The following is a 19,128-nucleotide window of genomic DNA, read 5'->3' on the forward strand; positions in this document are numbered from 1 at the left end:
CAAGTAGGTAGGTAACTGAAGTTGGATGTAATAATAATTTTCTTGGCATTCTTCCACGCGAAATCGTACCCTTGTTTTCCTTCCCCAATCTGAACAGTGACAGCCAGGTGTGTTTTAGTTGCGAAACCAAGATTTTTGTGGAACTCACAGTGACGTTGAAGCAAACATTTGGTTTGGTTGACCCGTATCTCATAAGCTTTCAACAACTATTATACGAAGCCCTAAAATCTAGTCTCCAAAATTTATGATCCCCGTGGAAATTTAGGCCATGTAGTACATAAGCTGGAGCAGTACATGATAGTACAATCCATACTTAAAACAACTACGCCTATATGTATAGCGATGCAGATCTCTCAGAGCGGAAAAGTTTACAAAACTCGCCATGGCTGCTGCAATGCCTCGAAGATCCACCATAGCATTTTTTATTCTGGGGTTTCTGATTCCACTCATTGCGGCTCATGGAGGCGGCTCAGATGATGACGACCATGGTGATGATGAGAAGCCCAATTTAAGGGCAACATCTTTGATTCTGGTTAAAATCTGGTGTCTATTGATCGTTTTCATTGGCACCTTTGCCGGAGGAATTTCTCCCTACTTTTTCAGATGGAATCAGGGGTTTCTTTCTCTGGGTACCCAATTTGCAGGCGGGGTTTTCTTGGGGACGGCCTTAATGCATTTCTTGAGCGATTCTGCTGAAACATTCAAAGATTTGACGGAGAAAGAGTATCCGTTTGCATTCATGCTCTGTACTGCTGGATATCTGGTTACCATGTTGGGAGACCTGGTTGTCACTTGGGTTTATGACAAGCATTCGGACAAAACAGAAAGCATACCTCTTCAGAATTTAAATGGTATTCCATTGATTTGCATTCTCTCTGTCCAAGCATGTCTATTGCCAGTCTGTATGTTCAAGCTCATCTGATCATTTTGTGATTACCAGATGGTAATGGACAAAGCGTTGCAAGTGCACACAATGGAGACACAGCATTCAGATATCAGGTCAGTTGATAGTCTGCAATTTCATGATTTTTCATCTATTTCAGTCAAATGATTTCAAGGATTTTTTATCTATCTCAGCAAATGTTTTCAGGTTTTCAAAAGTTCAAACAAACCCACTTTTGAATTAGCTTTGAAATTCAATTTGGGTGCCATTGATTGAGTTGGCTTATCAGTCATATACATAAGTTGCCTCGCCTGGGAATCGCTCATCAGTTTTAAACAGGGGAGAAAACTAAAAAGCAAAGTAGGCTAAGTTGGACAGTTTCTGAAGACGCTAAATTTATAGATTATTAGGAAAATATTAGTATTTTGGCTGCCCAATTGTCGATGATCATTTCCACAAGAAAACTTGCTAAAAAGGAAAGATGCTGAAATCATTCAATCTGCTTGATGAAAAATTTGACAGTGATTGCATCTATATTCTTTGAAATTCTTCAGATTGTATGTTTTAACCTTTTGAGTTAGGAAACATTACAATTTTGTTCATATAAAGCAGAACAAGATCATGAAACTAAAGAAAAAATCTCCCAATTGTTTTGGGTAATACTAAAACAAATGGACTGAGCGATTGAATAAAACCCTGCTGTGGAAAGTTTATAATCGATAGGGTTTAGCACTCATGAATGTTTTGGCTTCATATAGAATAGAAAATCCTAGACCCAAAGCAACTATCTAATCATAACTTGTTCAAACATGGCAGGAGGCTAAGGCGCCATTACCTAGCTCGGCTTCATTGGGCGACAGTTTATTACTGATAGTTGCTCTCTGTTTTCACTCTGTCTTTGAAGGAATCGCCATTGGAGTGGCAGGCAAGTACTTTTTTCTCATCTTTTTTTATAATTTTGATCACGAATTGACCATTGGCTTCAGTCTTTCTTCATGAAACGAATCCACTAAAAATTTCTAAAAGCTGGGAGACTTAATTTCCTAGCCAAATGATTCCAGATGCTTTATATAATGGATAATCTCGTAATAGGCAATTTGGGCACTAAATTTATGAATCTAACATGGGTAATTTGGGGTTAAAATTTTATGATCTGAACTTGAACAGAAACTAAAGCGGAGGCATGGAGGGCATTGTGGACGGTGTCTCTGCACAAGATATTCGCAGCAATTGCAATGGGCATTGCTCTTCTGCAGATTGTCCCAAACAGGCCACTCTTATCATGTGCAGCGTATGCTTTTGCTTTTGCCATTTCCTCCCCAATTGGGGTTGCAATCGGCATTATAATCGATTCCACTACAGAGGGACGGGTTGCCGATTGGATATATGCGATTTCAATGGGTTTGGCGTGTGGAGTTTTTATTTATGTGGCAATTAACCATCTTCTGAATCGATGGACCAAACACCATAACTCTCAAAAGGCTGAGATTTCATCTGATAAACCAGTTTACAATTACATTGCGGTTGTTTTGGGAGCTGGCGTGATTGCAGTGGTCATGATCTGGGATTAGAGAGCCAGAGCAGACTCATCGATTTGAATGATAAATCTTGAGTTTCTAATAAGCCAAGTTCAGTTTTGCTATACTGTCAAAATATCCTGAGCTCTACAACACCGCAACCTTCGAAACAGGGTTGATTAGATTTATGGAGACTTTTTGGAGAGATCGAATTGATTTGATTGAACATGTGCCTCATTGTTTCCAATAGAAAAGTATATCATGTTTCGATGTACATAGTTGACTGATATGTGAAATAATCTTTTTAATTTAAAGAAATTGAGAAACAGAGATGATTGAAGGGGGTTGGGAAGTCTTCATTTGGAATCATGGAAAGACAACGATAATCATTGTGGTTGTGGATGGTGGCTTTTTGTTGTATCTATGTAAATATTATTATAAGATGGAAAAAAAGTTTGATATTCATTTGTTTTTAATATTAAATTAGTTAACCTCCATTTCAATTTTGTGGTGCATGACATCGTTTTTTTTTTGTGATCGGTAAACGGTCAAGGCTTTGATTGTATTAATTAAAATGAATGAGTTACAATAGAGTATCTCCGTTCAAACAGGCACTGGTAAGAAAAAACGAAGAAGAAAACTTCCAATCTAGCTCGGGACTTTTGGTCCTATATTATTACTGGTGCATGACATTGTTATATCACAATTCTTTGGTCACTTTTTTTAAAATATCGGTTTCAAATTTTAAACATTTTTGTACTATTTTATATCATATTTACAATTAAAGAGAACAAATTTCCACATCTGGATTCGATTGTGTGAAGATTTTTGCCATCAACGTTTCGAATCACAATACAATATTTACAATTGCAGATTTGACCTAAGTCACTTTTTCAATTGTAGATGTGAACATCAAAATTGAAGTATAAGTCTATCTTGTTCTTTTGTTATATATTTATTTATTCAACAACAGCTTGCAGATTTGACCTAAGTCACTTTTTTTGAATTGTAAATGTGAACATCAAAATTGAAGTCTATCTTGTTCTTTTGTTATATATTTATTTGTTCAACAAGAGCTCCTTTTGTTATATATTTATTTATTTAACAAGAGCTCTTGTCCATGTATTTTGTTAAGGTAGCAGTAGAAATAAAAGCTCAAACATGAATCTTTTTGTATACAATAATGAGTACCACCTTATATCTCCACTATTTTTAATTTTAAAAGATTATTTACTTGTTATATACTAACTTACATATTTTTAAGATTTGAATATTTTAGAAAAAAAATATTTTAATTATTATTTATTATTTAATTTAGCAAATTTTATTATCTTGATATTGCTATTTATTTTCAAGTTTATTAAAATATGTTGAATAATATTGTAGGAAATTTTAAGTAAAAGTTAGTGGTTCATTAAAATTCATCTCTCACTATTATTACTAGTGTGAATTTTTAAATTAATTTCAAATTTTCTAATATATCTTAGAATGTTTCTTCTTACTGAATATATTTATACATATTATTTAAGAAAAAGGAGACTTTTGAGAAAAGAAAAGAAAAATTGATGTGCTCACAAGGAGTCCACCAGTGATCAAGTCTTGCCTGAGTGTAAGGCCCTCGAAATGTAAAAGGGATGAGGTCTGGATCGTGCCCTAAGCAAATTTGGTAGAATGTATACCCTCAGTCCTTGGTTCTTAACCAAAGAGGCTAGGCAAAAAAGTTATATATATATATATATATATATATATATATATATATATATATATATATATATATATATATATATATATATATATATATATGATGTAACACCCCGCCAAGGGATCCAAAAGAATTAACCTAAAGTTACTAAGTTTGCTAAACATTTTTTTTTTAAAAGTAAGAAAGTACAACATACACATCAAACACATAGTAGCGGAAGCAATAACATGTAATGATCGACAAACATACATTGTAAGTTACATTTCTTAAAGATCCCAAGACGTTGAGTCACATTTAAAATTTAATTAAATCTAAGTCTAACAACTATCACATACATATGAAAGAATAATCAGAAATTCCCATGTCCATATTATACATTTGTTCCGAATGCCTCTCGGCAAATTAATTCAGAATGCCCAATCATCCACTGTACAAGTCACAGGGTATGAAAGGCTTAAAAGAATATACATATGTAAAGATCAAGATACAACATCCTCAAATCCATGATACAAAGTACAGTAAAAATATATGAAACTATTCACCATACATGATACATCCATACATCCATAATGATAAACATCTATCATAAAATCTAACCATCCATCATAATAATCCAAGAACATCGTGAAGGTAATTGCCAATCACGAAAACTCCAGCCACGGTGACCACGGAACAGATCTCAATGGTAAGAGTAAAAGCACTACCACCCGACCGCGTGGAACCTAAATGGTCCACTCCCACCGCGCTGAGGAGATAGTCTCAAGTCCCAAATAGGATAACAAAACCTATAATCATAAATACTCTCTAAGTCCAGAAAATCCTATAAGTATGCTAACTCAAGGGTTCCTAAAAAGATCGACATCTAAATCCTAGAGGTACCACAAGACACGTAAGAAACCTAATATGCAAGCGGGAAAGTGTCATCGCAAAAGTCATGTAGAAGTTACCCGAGCAATCCCTTAGGAATCCCGGGTCCCTACTGATCCTGCGGCCACTAGTATCCTCTCGTACTGACGAGGACTACTATGGAATGCAAGGTCATAACCAAGCGTTCTCTCTACCCCATCCTAGTCTGTACTAGCACTCAAGGCATGGGAGAGAACATACAATTATCTTGTTAGGTTCATTTTCTCTCATTTAGTGTAAATGTTTTCACTTATTAAAAATGAATTACAATGGGTTTCTCAAGACAGCCTCTTAGGGCTCCGACCCCCATTGCAAGCCACTTCTCGACTCTACACATAGATAACCTACCCTAGGCTCATGAAATCATAAATTAGAGAATCATAATAAAACCACCTCAGTCCTATATAAGCAACTGAAAAACATCATAAAAGATAATCCACAAAATTACATCAGTTCTTCATGAGCAACAGATAATATCAATTAGTAATCATATGATCACGATAGTTCTCTATCAGCAACTGAAGGCATCAATGATAAGTCACAAAATCCAATGGTTCTCCAATGAGCAACCAGAAAGTATCCCAATAGTAAATTACCATACTGATCGAAGACTCCAAAATAGTCAAGTCAACACATGACATCATCAAGAACATAACAACCACTTCAGTCCTTTCAAGCGACTGAAAAGCAATCCAAGTATAACTGATCAAGTATTTAATATTTGTTGGGTGCTTAGTTATGTTTGGGTGGGAATTTAATATTTATTTAAAGATAGTTGTATTTACCCTTTATCCCACATTGGTTGTGTTTGTAATGTCTTGGGTTAGAAGTGCCTATTTAAGCAAGGCTTATTATCGTTTGTAATGAAGCTCAAGGGGGAAGCTTGAGGAGTAGAAGCTCGAGGAGAAGCTCGAGGAGTGGAAGCTCAAGGAGAAGCTTGATATCGTCTTGTGGGTGTTGTAAGGATTTTTCAAGTATAATAAAATTATTTGTGAAGCATTTTTTTTTCTTGGTCTCTATATTGTTGCATTCTTGGTTGTGAGTTGTTAGAGTGGTGTTGCCCTTTATCAAGTGGTATTAGAGCGTACCTCTATCAAGTGGTATCAGAGCAGGAGTTCCTGAGTGTACAAGCAGATCGCCGAAGTGTGAGGCAGTTTGTACCAAGACCTTGGTTGGGTGAAGTTTATGAGAGCTGGTGGATTGCAAATCCATTGTCCTAGACTTGTGATGTGGTTCCTGATTGTTCGTGCGAGGTGGCAGGTTGCGATCTGACTTGCAAACGATTTGGTTGTCACAAGGAGCGTGGGAAGGATTTGTTGCAAAGGGTTTATAAAGATCTTGGGAGATGGCTCCAAGAGGATTGGACCCTAAGATGATTGCGAAAATTCATGATATAGTGGAGAGAAATTTTTCTAAGATGTTTGCTCGATTGGATGCTAAAGCTAAGAAGGTCAAGGTGGAAGAGGATGGTTTTGCTGATCAGTTTGTGGAGCCTGATGTAGAACCTGCAGAGCAACTAGAGGTTGTTGCTGAAGATATTCTTGACGTTGTTGATGTTGGGACAAAGGTTGGTTTTCATGATCACTTGGTTGAGTCTGACATGGAGACTGTAGAGCATTTGGGCATGGATGATCCAGTTTTTGGTGGTGACTTGTCTGTTGTAGAGCATCTTATTGTGAGCAATGAGGTTGCTGGTGTGGAGAGTTTGGCATGCATTGATGGAGTTCTACATGTTGGTGCTGATATGGAGTTTGTTGTTGCTGATGCAGGGTTTGTTGCTACTGGTGTGGATTCACTAGTTGCTGATGTGAATGAGGGTTTGTTGATGAAGAATTATGTTCAATTTGTTCCTGGGAGTGAGCATGCTGATTGGATGGTTGAGATTCTGGTGTTTGATAGAGTGATGCATATGTGGAGGATTTGTATGGAGGTTTTCTTGTCCCTATTGAGGTGGAAACCTTTGGTGAAGATGAAGATGGTTGTAGATTTTCTTTTTGGCGTCCAAGTGTGAGACACACTTTTCTATCTACCGGGGGAGTCTGATGCAGGAGCATCTTGCATTGGAAAATTATTGAAAAAAAAAAAATAGAAAAAGGAAAAAAGGAAAAAAAAAAAAAAAAAAAAAAAAAAATTCTGGAGGAGAGAGAAAAGTGACGAAAATTAAAGGAGAAATAAAAAAAAATAAAATAAGGGAAAAAGGAGAAAAGAGGAATTTCTATTTTCAAGGTGCATGGGTGGCGTAAATAGAAAATAATAAAAATAGTTGTCATTCCATTAATCGAGGTGTGTAGGTGGAAATTCTAGAAGGTTTTGGATAAATCATGTATTTAATATTTTTTGGGTGCTTAGTTATGTTTGGGTGGGAATTTAATATTTATTTAAAGATAGTTGTATTTACCCTTTATCCCACATTGGTTGTGTTTGTAATGTCTTGGGTTAGAAGTGCCTATTTAAGCAAGGCTTATTATCATTTGTAATGAAGCTCAAGGGGGAAGCTTGAGGAGTAGAAGCTCGAGGAGAAGCTCGAGGAGTGGAAGCTCAAGGAGAAGCTTGATATCATCTTGTGGGTGTTGTAAGGATTTTTCAAGTATAATAAAATTATTTGTGAAGCATTTTTTTTTCTTGGTCTCTATATTGTTGCATTCTTGGTTGTGAGTTGTTAGAGTGGTGTTGCCCTTTATCAAGTGGTATTAGAGCATACCTCTATCAAGTTATCAAATATAACTGATCGAGACTCGAAAATGGTTAAGTCAAGTATCTCAAATACGTACATCTCAGCTTCACACAAGGAAACTAGAAAGCAATAACAAACAGTAAACACAATCATGTCATAGAGCACTTCATCACATTACCATGGTCGGGTTAAGAAAGATCGAGACCAAATCATCATGACATCACATTCACAAACCCGAGCCTCTGGTAACAACCTAAACTGGTCAACGCTAAACCAACCCCAAAACATTCAAAGCACAAAGACAACATCAAAGTCTCAGAGATTGGATCTGAAAGTATATTATTTGAGTTAAGGTAAGGTTTATGTTTCAGTTTAATGTCGAATTTTAAGTAACTAAGTTTTCATAACTACCCCTTATGATTAACCCATTTCTATAATAACTTCCATTAAGTCAATATTTCAAATCTACCATTTAATCAATTAACATTCATTATTAATTAATTTTAATTAAACTAATTTTAATTAAATTAATCAATAATCATTTGTTCCAATTACTTATTTTAATCTATCCATTAATTGTTAATTTATTAATATTTAACCAACATCATTAATAAATTAATATTCACAAACTATGTTAAATGTATTATTATTTAACTAATCAATATTAATCAAGATTAAAATATTTATTAATTAAAATATATTAAAAATTTATAAATTGAAAATTTTAAAAAGTAATAAAATTTATACATAATAAAAAAAATGAATTTTAAAAAAAAATCCTTTTTAAAAAAAACGTTTTAAAGCCCGTCGACTAAATAAGACCCTGCGGTCTGCCGCAGGCCTGCCGTCGCAGGGCCTGCGGCGGCAGGTACTCTGTACCCGCCGTCGTAGTACCTGTGACGCAGGTACTGTCGGCTCCGCCGACAATGGGGGTGGGCACGGGATAATTCCCTCCCCCCCACTAATAACATATATATATATATATATATTTGTTTTATATATTATATTTATTTTTTTTAAAACAAAAGAATACCATTTCGTTATTAATAAGATTTTTATTAATAAACCAATTAATTAATAAAATAAATATATAAATTTATAAATATATATATATATATAAATAATTTCTTTTAATATATATATATATATAAATAAAAGCATTGAAAAATTGGTTCCCTTCTTTAAATTGATATAGAAAATATAGTCAACCATTCGAACTTCTAATTTAGAATTTCAGTATTAGATTCAACCCTTCCCATTTAAATCTTATGTATACAGAAGTTTATTGACAAGCATCTGATAAATTCCAATATCGTAATGTTTTAACATTCATCACAGAGAATTTCAAATTTACAAACCCCAGACACGAAGAAGACAGGAAAGGATAATTGCGTAATAAATCGATAATCGAAAACACAAGACCCTACCTGATCCTGATGCTATTATGCAATCTCCAGGAACTGTAAAAGAATTCGCTCCTCTCAATAACCTTCCTCTAGAAAACTTTCTTGGTATCAGCTTTCTGAAATTCGCTTCCAAAAATTGTCTCCCCAAAAATTCCCGTCCAACTTCGTATATCCCAAAAATGAACCCCCAAAGTTGTGATAAGAAATTTTTCCTCAAATCGGGGCACTAATTGTGCGTTTACCCGAGAAGACTCTTTGCACAGCTCAGTTAACTCCAAATTAACCTTTATTATCTTTTCTTATTTTTTTTGCATTCAACTTTCATGCACATTAAGTTGAATTATTAAATAATTTTATTTAATATTCCACTTGACTTCTATTTTAAATTAATTTGTTACTTTAATCTTATGTGCACTTTTAAGAAATTAAAATAACATTATTAATTTCTATAATTTAATCTTTTAATTTAATTCTCATATTTAAACTCATGCTTAGATCATGCAATCTAGAATTCTTAATAATTTAATATCTTTCAACTTTTAATTTATTTTAGAACTTAATTGATAACATATTTAATTAATTTAAATAACAATAATATTTAGCATTTATTTAAAAATGAACTCCAAATATATTATTATTAATTTAAATAAATATTATCCTGTTCTAAATTTATCTTTGAACTTTAATCTCCAAATTTAATTCTTTTATTTAATTAATTTCTCAATTAATTAAATATAAAGATATCATAATAATTCTCTATTAAATTAAATCATTAATTAATCTTTTTAATTAGACTTAATTAATAGAAAACACATCAAGGACTCATATAACAACATACGAAAACCCTACATAGAAAAGCATATACTAAATCAAAACAAAAAAGGTTATAATCCTGAAATTACATCATTTGATGCATTCAGAGGGTACTTAACTCAGATACTTGTCCTAATTATCAATTAGGACAATTGGCTAAAGGGTTTAGGAATTGGACTTAAGAGTTTATCTCCCCTCTCTTACCATTGAGACAGTGCGATAGGGTACGCTCATCCTGACAATTCAGGGAAGTCGATACTCGGTACCTGCAACCTGCATAAAATTCACGCATGTACAAACACAATATTCTAAGCTAAACAAATAATGGCAGGAAGTGGTGCATCATGTAGATCCCGACTAGCTGGTGACTACGACTCCCTTCCTTAACCACATCAGAAACACCATACATAAATAAAACAACACGCACACCATACACATGCAGTATGGGGTAAGTATCCATAAGAAGCACATGGAATAGTAAACCATCTAACTAATCATCATCGATAACTAAAACCATAGAATAATCATCATACATGCATGAAATATAGAGTACCAAGTAATCTCATCATCTAATAAACTGAGTGTAAAACAACATCTGATAATATCTAAAATAATAATACTAATCATCAAACATAAATTGGCTTAAAAGAGTTTGGCAATGATATCAGAAATGTAGCTCGAAAATGTAGACTAGGGGCAGGCACTACATCCACCCCCCCTAGACTTAGGCTTACTCCTGGAAGCCTATAAACAAATAGGGATATAAATCCCGTAATCTAGATGCATCCTCCCATGTAGCTGAAGAGTCATCAGTAGGGTCCCATTGGACCCTTACCTGCTCTATGGTTCGACCCCTGAGGGTCAACTCCCACTGCTCCAGAATACGTATTGGCTCCAAAGCCAGCTGCCTGTCCTCTACCTGCAATGCATTCCAATCAAGAATATGTACAACATCAGGGATATACCGTCTAAGCACTGAAACATGGAAAACATCGTGAATGCGAGCAAGGCTGGGCGGTAAAGCAAGACGATAGGCAACTGGACCAATCCTCTCAAGAATATCGAATGGTCCCACAAAGCGAGGTGCTAGCTTTGAGCCCGTTCCATAACGGATCAGACTCTTCCGTGGATGCACTCTCAAGAAAACCTTCTCTCCCATAGCAAACTGCTTATCTGACCTATGTGCATCACCATACTTCTTCTGCCTATCTTGTGCCATTGTCAAGTGCTCTCGGATACGCACCACCTGTTGCTCCATGTCACAAAGCATCTCTAGACCCAACAGGATGCGATCCTCAAGGCTATCCCAACTCAAAGGTGTATGACAAGGGCGTCCATATAAGGCTTGGAAAGGTGCCATGCTAATAGAACTGTGATACCCGTTGTTGTAAGAAAACTCCACTAGGTAGAGATAGTCCTCCCAATGAGTCTGCCTATCCATCACGTACATCCTCAACATATCTTCGAGAACCTGATTCACTCTCTCTGTCTCTGGGTGATCTGTCTCTGGGTGATATGTTGAACTAAAATTTAGCTGCGCTCCAAGATCATGCTGTAGTGATGTCCAAAATGCGGAAGTGAAAACATGATCCCTATCCGAAATGATCTTTCGGGGAATACCATGTAGTCTCACAATGTCACGCATGAAGACATTAGCTACTAAAGCTGCAGTGTAGGAAGACCTGATTGGTGCAAAGTGTTCCACCTTGGTCAACCAGTCAACGGTGACCATGATAGCATCATGACGTCGAAGAGTCATAGGTAATCCTACTATGAAATCCATAGAGATGATGTCCCACTTCCATGAAGGAACGAGATTCGGTTGCAAAAGTCCTGTCGGATGCTGGTGTTCTGCCTTGACTCTCTGACACTCAAGACATCTAGCCACAAAATCAGCAATGTCGCGCTTCATCCCAGACCAATAGAATAAACATCGCAAATCTGCATGCATCTTCTTGACAGCTGGATGTGCCGAGTAAGGTGCACGATGGGCCTCTGATAGGATCAATATGCGAAGCTCATCTAGTAGCGGCACATAGATCCTTCCTGAATGTCTTAAAAGGCCATCCGACTCTAGGACATAGCCTGAAAACTTACCCTCCAAGGGTTTCCTTGAATTGATCTCACTGCACACCTCCAGATACCATGAATCAGTGGGGAGTGCCTGAAGTATCTGACACCTCAAATCAACACTAAGAGTCATAGATAATATCACATGTTTCCTGCGACTCAAAGCATCAGCTACAACATTCTCCTTCCCCTGGATATACTTTACCTCAAAGTCATACTCGCACAAAAACTCCATCCAATGCCTTTGCCTAGCATTTAGATTAGGCTGCGTGAATATGTACTGAAGAGTACGATGACCGCTATGTAGTTCAAATCTGTGTCCCAACAAGAAATGTCTCCATCTCACTAAGGCATGAACTACTGCGGCTAACTCAAGGTCATGTGTAGGATAATTCAACTCATGATCCTTGAGTTTGGATGATTCATATGCAATCACTCAACCATTCTGCATTAGAACTGCTCCAATACCCTCAAGGGAAGCATTCATACACACCATGAAATCACCTTCTGGATCAGGTACTGCTAAGATTGGTGCACTGGTCAGAAGCTCTTTGAGTTTCTAAAATGCTTCTACACATTTTTCTTTCCACAAAAACTTCTTTCCTTTCCTCTGAAGGGAGGTAATAGGGTGTTCTATTCTGGAGAAGTTTTGAACAAATCTGCGATAATAACTAGTTAGACCCATGAAACTATGAATCTCCGACATAGTAGTGGGTGCAGGCCAATCTACTATTGCCTGGATCTTTGCAGGGTCTACAGAGATACCTTCGCTTGAAATAACGTGTCCCAAATACTGTATCTCTGATTGAAAGAAATCACACTTTGCCGCATTGGCATAAAGTTGATTATCTCTCAAGCACTGCAAAACTAAACTCAAATGTTCCTCATGTTCCTTTTGGGACCTAGAATATATCAGAATATCATCGAGGAACACAAGAACAAATCTATCAAGATAGGAACGGAACACCCCATTCATTAAGCACATGAAAACTGATGGAGCGTTCGTCAGTCCAAAGGGTACCACTGTGAACTCATAATGCCCGTAGCGAGTTCGAAAGGCGGTCTTATGAATATCAGCCTCCTTGATGCGAAGTTGATGGTATCCTAACTTAAGATCAATCTTAGAGAACACTGTAGCCCCCTTGATCTGATCAAATAAATCATCAATCCTTGGTAAAGGATACCTGTTCTTTATTGTCACCTTATTCAGCTGTCTGTAATCAATGCAAAGGCGCAAAGAACCATCCTTCTTCTTCACAAAGAGCACTGGAGCTCCCCATGGTGATACACTACGTCGAATACTACCCTTGGCCAAAAGTTCCTCTAACTGCAAATGCAACTCACTTAACTCTTGAGTGGTCATACGGTAAGGAGCTCTAGAGATAGGTTCCGCTCCTAGAGTGAGCTCAATGCTAAAATCAATATCTCTCTTCGGAGGCATGCCTGGGATCTCACTAGGAAAGACATCAGCATACTCCTGTAAAATAGGGTGATCTAGGGTCTTCCTCGTAGAGTCTTCCTCATCTAGCTCATTTACCGTAATGGCAAATACCTGACATCCCTTGCGAAAGCTTCGCTTTAATTGCATAGCAGAGATCATCTGTAGGGATATAGGCCTCGGTATCCCCACAATCTCAACATCCTTCCCTTGGTCATCCTGACAAATAATGGTCTTCTTTCTGCAGTCTATACTAGCCCTATGAGAGCCAAGCCAATCCATACCTAAGACCACATCGTAGGAGCCAAGAGGAATAACTCAAAAATCGACTGAAGTCTCAAACCCTCCTATGCTAAGTCCACACTTATGAACTACAAAATCTGTGGAAACTTTAACGCCTGAGGCTAGTTCCACTTGCCAACCATGATCTTGCTTAACCGACTCTAGCTTACACTTATCAACTAGAGATGGAGAAATGAAAGAATCTATAGCACCTGAATCAAATAATATAGAGAGAGGTGTACCTCGGATAGCTCCTGTAGTCTCAACTACTGTCCCCTGATGGTCTGCCTGACGATGATCCACCACTGCAAATACTCTATGAGATCCACCTGCATTTCCGACTGTAGGCTCAGATGCTGCTGGCCTAGGTCTTGAATACTGAGATGCTCGCTGTGGGCAGTACGCTGCAATATGACCAATCTGTCCACACGAATAACATCCTATGCTTCTACCAGATCCTCTCCCTATAGGTGGTGCATTCGACCGCTGGTGGCTACCCCTGCTAGCAAAAGACTGGCTGCTCTGTGCAGGCCGAGATTGTTGATTCTGTTTATTACGTTGAGCATTGCGATTGATCCTAGAGTTGGATCCACCACCACCACTTTGTGCCTGAGGGTAAAATCCCTTATGCTGCTGAGGCTACTGCTAAGAATGCTGCTGAGGATGCTGATTCCTCCTAGGGAAGGGAGGCTTCCTGATTCCACCGGAGTTGTGATTTCCCTTAGATCCTGCTATAGTAGGCGCTCCCACAAATCTCCATTGCCCAAAGTTGACACTCTGCTCTACCAGGATAGCTCGATGTACCGCATCCTTGAGGGTCTTAGGCTCAAATACCTTAACACCCCCAATAAAACGATTGTTCAAGCCTCGAATGAAATGTTGTGCCAACTGCGCTGGGTTGTCACTGAATCCCGAAAAAGGCATGAGCTCATAGAATTTGCGCTCATACTCTACAATGATCATAGTGAACTGTCTCAGGTTATGAAACTCATCTGCTCTATGCTGCTTTCATTCCTCTGGTAGGAATCGCTCATGAAAACTCTCGAAGAAAATCTCCCAAGTAACACTACCCATGTTAATGCCCAACTTCTTCTCCTCAATAGTCCACCAGGTGGCCCCAAATAACTCTAGATTGGTAATGGAAAATCTCTCTTTGACATTACTATCAAAGTCCTATATAGCAAAAATCCTGTCAAGGGCAATAAGCCACTGCTCAGCTACATACCCAGACCCTTGCCCATTAAAGGGCTTGATCTTGGACCTCTGAAGGTCCTTCATCTGAGAAGATACTATGGATCTATGTCGATCCCTCTGAGGACTCCTAGATCTGTGTCTATGCTCATGTCTTGCCTGGTGTGCTCTATCCTGCTCAAGAACAGGAGGTAAGCGATCAATAAGGGTTCGCATCATTTGCCTCAGATCAACCTCCTCAGAGTCGACATGTCCCTCTCTGTGGTTCTCTTCTTGATGTTCACTAACATGCTCTTCCCTATTCTCTTCCTGAATGGGGCTCTCGTGGATAGACTCATGAACACTAATATCTCTACCTCGTCCACGTCCTCTGCCACGGCCAAGGCTACGGCCTCTAACGGAAGATCTCGTTCCAGATACCATCCTACAATAATATCCAAGACACAAGATGCTAAAATAACCATGAAACATACTACTGAAACACATAGATAGAAGACACATGTTTTGCAAACAAGATATTTTCAATTTTCAGTTTACCTATAATTTCAGTTTAAGTATAATTTCAGTTTTGAAGTCTTAAGTGTTGAAGTACGAAAAAAAAAATAGGTAACTAATAGTTTACATAATGTTTTAGTTCAACTAGTTTCAAGTTTCAGTTTAAGGTTTGCATTTTTGTTCAACTAGTTAACACTCGTGGCGTTCCAATATACCCAGAGCTCCCAATGTAGAAACTCGGGCTCTGATACCAGATGTAACGCCCCGCCAAGGGATCCAAAAGAATTAACCTAAAGTTACTAAGTTTGCTAAACATTTTTTTTTTAAAGTAAGAAAGTACAACATACACATCAAACACATAGTAGCAGAAGCAATAACATGTAATGATCGACAAACATACATTGTAAGTTACATTTCTTAAAGATCCCAAGACGTTGAGTCACGTTTAAAATTTAATTAAATCTAAGTCTAACAACTATCACATACATATGAAAGAATAATCAGAAAGTCCCATGTCCATATTATACATTTGTTCCGAATGCCTCTCGGCAAATTAATTCGGAATGCCCAATCATCCACTGTACAAGTCACAGGGTATGAAAGGCTTAAAAGAATATACATATGTAAAGATCAAGATACAACATCCTCAAATCCATGATACAAAGTACAGTAAAAATATATGAAACTATTCACCATACATGATACATCCATACATCCATAATGATAAACATCTATCATAAAATCTAACCATCCATCATAATAATCCAAGAACATCGTGAAGGTAATTGCCAATCACGAAAACTCCAGCCACGGTGACCACGGAACAGATCTCAATGGTAAGAGTAAAAGCACTACCACTCGACCGTGTGGAACCTAAATGGTCCACTCCCACCGCGCTGAGGAGATAGTCTCAAGTCCCAAATAGGATAACAAAACCTATAATCATAAATACTCTCTAAGTCCAGGAAATCCTATAAGTATGCTAACTCAAGGGTTCCTAAAAAGATCGACATCTAAATCCTAGAGGTACCACAAGACACGTAGGAAACCTAATATGCAAGTCGGAAAGTGTCATTGCAAAAGTCATGTAGAAGTTACTCGAGCAATCCCTTAGGAATCCCGGGTCCCTACTGATCCTGCGACCACTAGTATCCTCTCGTACTGACGAGGACTGCTATGGAATGCAAGGTCGTAACCAAGTGTTCTCTCTACCTCATCCTAGTCTGTACTAGCACTCAAGGCATGGGAGAGAACATACAATTATCTTGTTAGGTTCATTTTCTCTCATTTAGTGTAAATGTTTTCACTTATTAAAAATGACTTACAATGGGTTTCTCAAGGCAACCTCTTAGGGCTCTGACCCCCATTGCAAGCCACTTCTCGACTCTAGACATAGATAACCTACCCTAGGCTCATGAAATCATAAATCAAAGAATCATAATAAAACCACCTCAGTCCTATACAAGCAACTGAAAAACATCATAAAAGATAATCCACAAAATTACATTAGTTCTTCATGAGCAACAGATAATATCAATTAGTAATCATATGATCACGACAGTTCTCTATCAGCAACTGAAGGCATCAATGATAAGTCACAAAATCCAATGGTTCTCCAATGAGCAACTAGAAAGTATCCCAATAGTAAATTACCATACTGATCGAAGATTCCAAAATAGTCAAGTCAACACATGACATCATCAAGAACATAACAACCACGTTAGTCCTTTCAAGCGACTGAAAAGCAATCCAAGTATAACTGATTGAGACTCAAAAATGGTTATCAAATATAACTGATCGAGACTCGAAAATGGTTAAGTCAAGTATCTCAAATACATACATCTCAGCTTCACACAAGGAAACTGGAAAGCAATAACAAACAGTAAACACAATCATGTCATAGAGCACTTCATCACATTACCATGGTCGGGTTAAGAAAGATCGAGACCAAATCATCATGACATCACATTCACAACCTCGAGCCTCTGGTAACAACCTAAACTGGTCAACGCTAAACCAACCCCAAAACATTCAAAGCACAAAGACAACATCAAAGTCTTAGAGATTGGATCTGAAAGTATATTATTTGAGTTAAGGTAAGGTTTATGTTTCAGTTTAATGTCGAATTTCAAGTAACTAAGTTTTCATAACTACCCCTTATGATTAACCCATTTCTATAATAACTTCCATTAAGTCAATATTTCAAATCTACCATTTAATCAATTAACATTCATTATTAATTAATTTTAATTAAACTTATTTTAATTAAATTAATCTATAGTCATTTGTTCCAATTACTTATTTTAATCTATCCATTAATTGTTAATTTATTAATATTTAACCAACATTATTAATAAATTAATATTCACAAACTATGTTAAATGTATTATTTTTTAACTAATCAATATTAATCAAGATTAAAATATTTATTAATTAAAATATATTAAAAATTTATAAATTGAAAATTTTAAAAAGTAATAAAATTTATAAATAATAAAAAAAACGAATTTAAAAAAAAAAATCCTTTTAAAAAAAAACGTTTTAAAGCTCGTCGGCTAAATAAGACCCTGCGGTCGCAGGGCCTACAGCGGCAGGTACTCTGTACCTGCCATCGCAGTACCTGCGACGCAGGTATTGTCGGCTCCGCCGATAGTGGGGGTGGGCACGAGATAATTCCCTCCCCCCCACTAATAACATATGTATATATATATTTTTTGTTTTATATATTATATATATATTTTTTTAAACAAAAGAATACCATTTCGTTATTAATAAGATTTTTATTAATAAACCAATTAATTAAGAATATATATATATATAAATTTATAAATATATATATATATTAAAATAATTTCTTTTTATATATATATATATAAATAAAAGCATTGAAAAATTGGTTCCCTTCTTTAAATTGATATAGAAAATATAGTCAACCATTCGAACTTGTAATTTAGAATTTCGGTATTAGATTCAACCCTTCCCATTTAAATCTTATGTATACAGAAGTTTATTGACAAGCATCTGATAAATTCCAATATCGTAATGTTTTAACATTCATCACAGAGAATTTCAGATTTACAAACCCCAGACACAAAGAAGATACATACATGCATACATATATATATATATATATATATATATATATATATATATATATATATATATATATATATATATATATATATATATATATATATATATACATATATATACATACATACATACATACATACATACATACACATACATACATACATACATACATACATACATATATAATACTATATTTAAAATATTTAAATATAATTCATTTCTGTTAATATTTTTATATAATTAAATTATTAATAAAAATAAATTTTGTTATCATATAGATGATGAAAAAGATTATACTACTTAATTTAGATTTTTATTTTAAAAATGTAATATAAATATAAAGTAAACGGGTAAGTGCACAAAGTTGTCGTGCCAAAAGGGGGTATAAGTGAACACCTGTTTCCTGAAGTCTGCAAATTTTGAACTTCAAAAAGAATTTGAGGATAGTTACGCTCAAAATTTTAAGATATGAAAAAAACAAAAGTCATAGTCCTTTGAATCTAGTTTCTAAACTACTAATTTTTTTCCAAAATGGTTTAGTTTTAGGTCCTCAAAAAAGGGGGCCACAAAAAGTGGTACTATTTATTCCAAAAAAACATAACACAGTACAAAGTGTGGCCCCCCTAAAATTTTAACCTTTTTTTTGAAATTCTTTAAT

The 19,128-nt window shown here is 36.1% G+C and overlaps 1 protein-coding gene across 1 annotated transcript; it reads left to right on the forward strand.

The window, feature by feature from the left end:
• The first annotated feature begins 205 nt into the window (after positions 1–205).
• Positions 206–2,865, forward strand: LOC149538302 (zinc transporter 11-like). The gene is made up of 4 exons (XM_089799680.1): positions 206–851; positions 941–999; positions 1,700–1,808; positions 2,051–2,865. Exons 1-4 carry the CDS (start codon positions 383–385, stop codon positions 2,452–2,454), a joined length of 1,041 nt encoding a protein of 346 aa, XP_089655806.1. The 5' UTR covers positions 206–382; the 3' UTR covers positions 2,455–2,865.
• The last annotated feature ends 16,263 nt before the right edge of the window (positions 2,866–19,128 follow it).

This window comes from Cupressus sempervirens, chromosome 9, assembly GCF_028749045.1.
Source record: "Cupressus sempervirens isolate cs-2001-9-10 chromosome 9, ASM2874904v1, whole genome shotgun sequence".
NCBI lineage: Eukaryota > Viridiplantae > Streptophyta > Pinopsida > Cupressales > Cupressaceae > Cupressus > Cupressus sempervirens.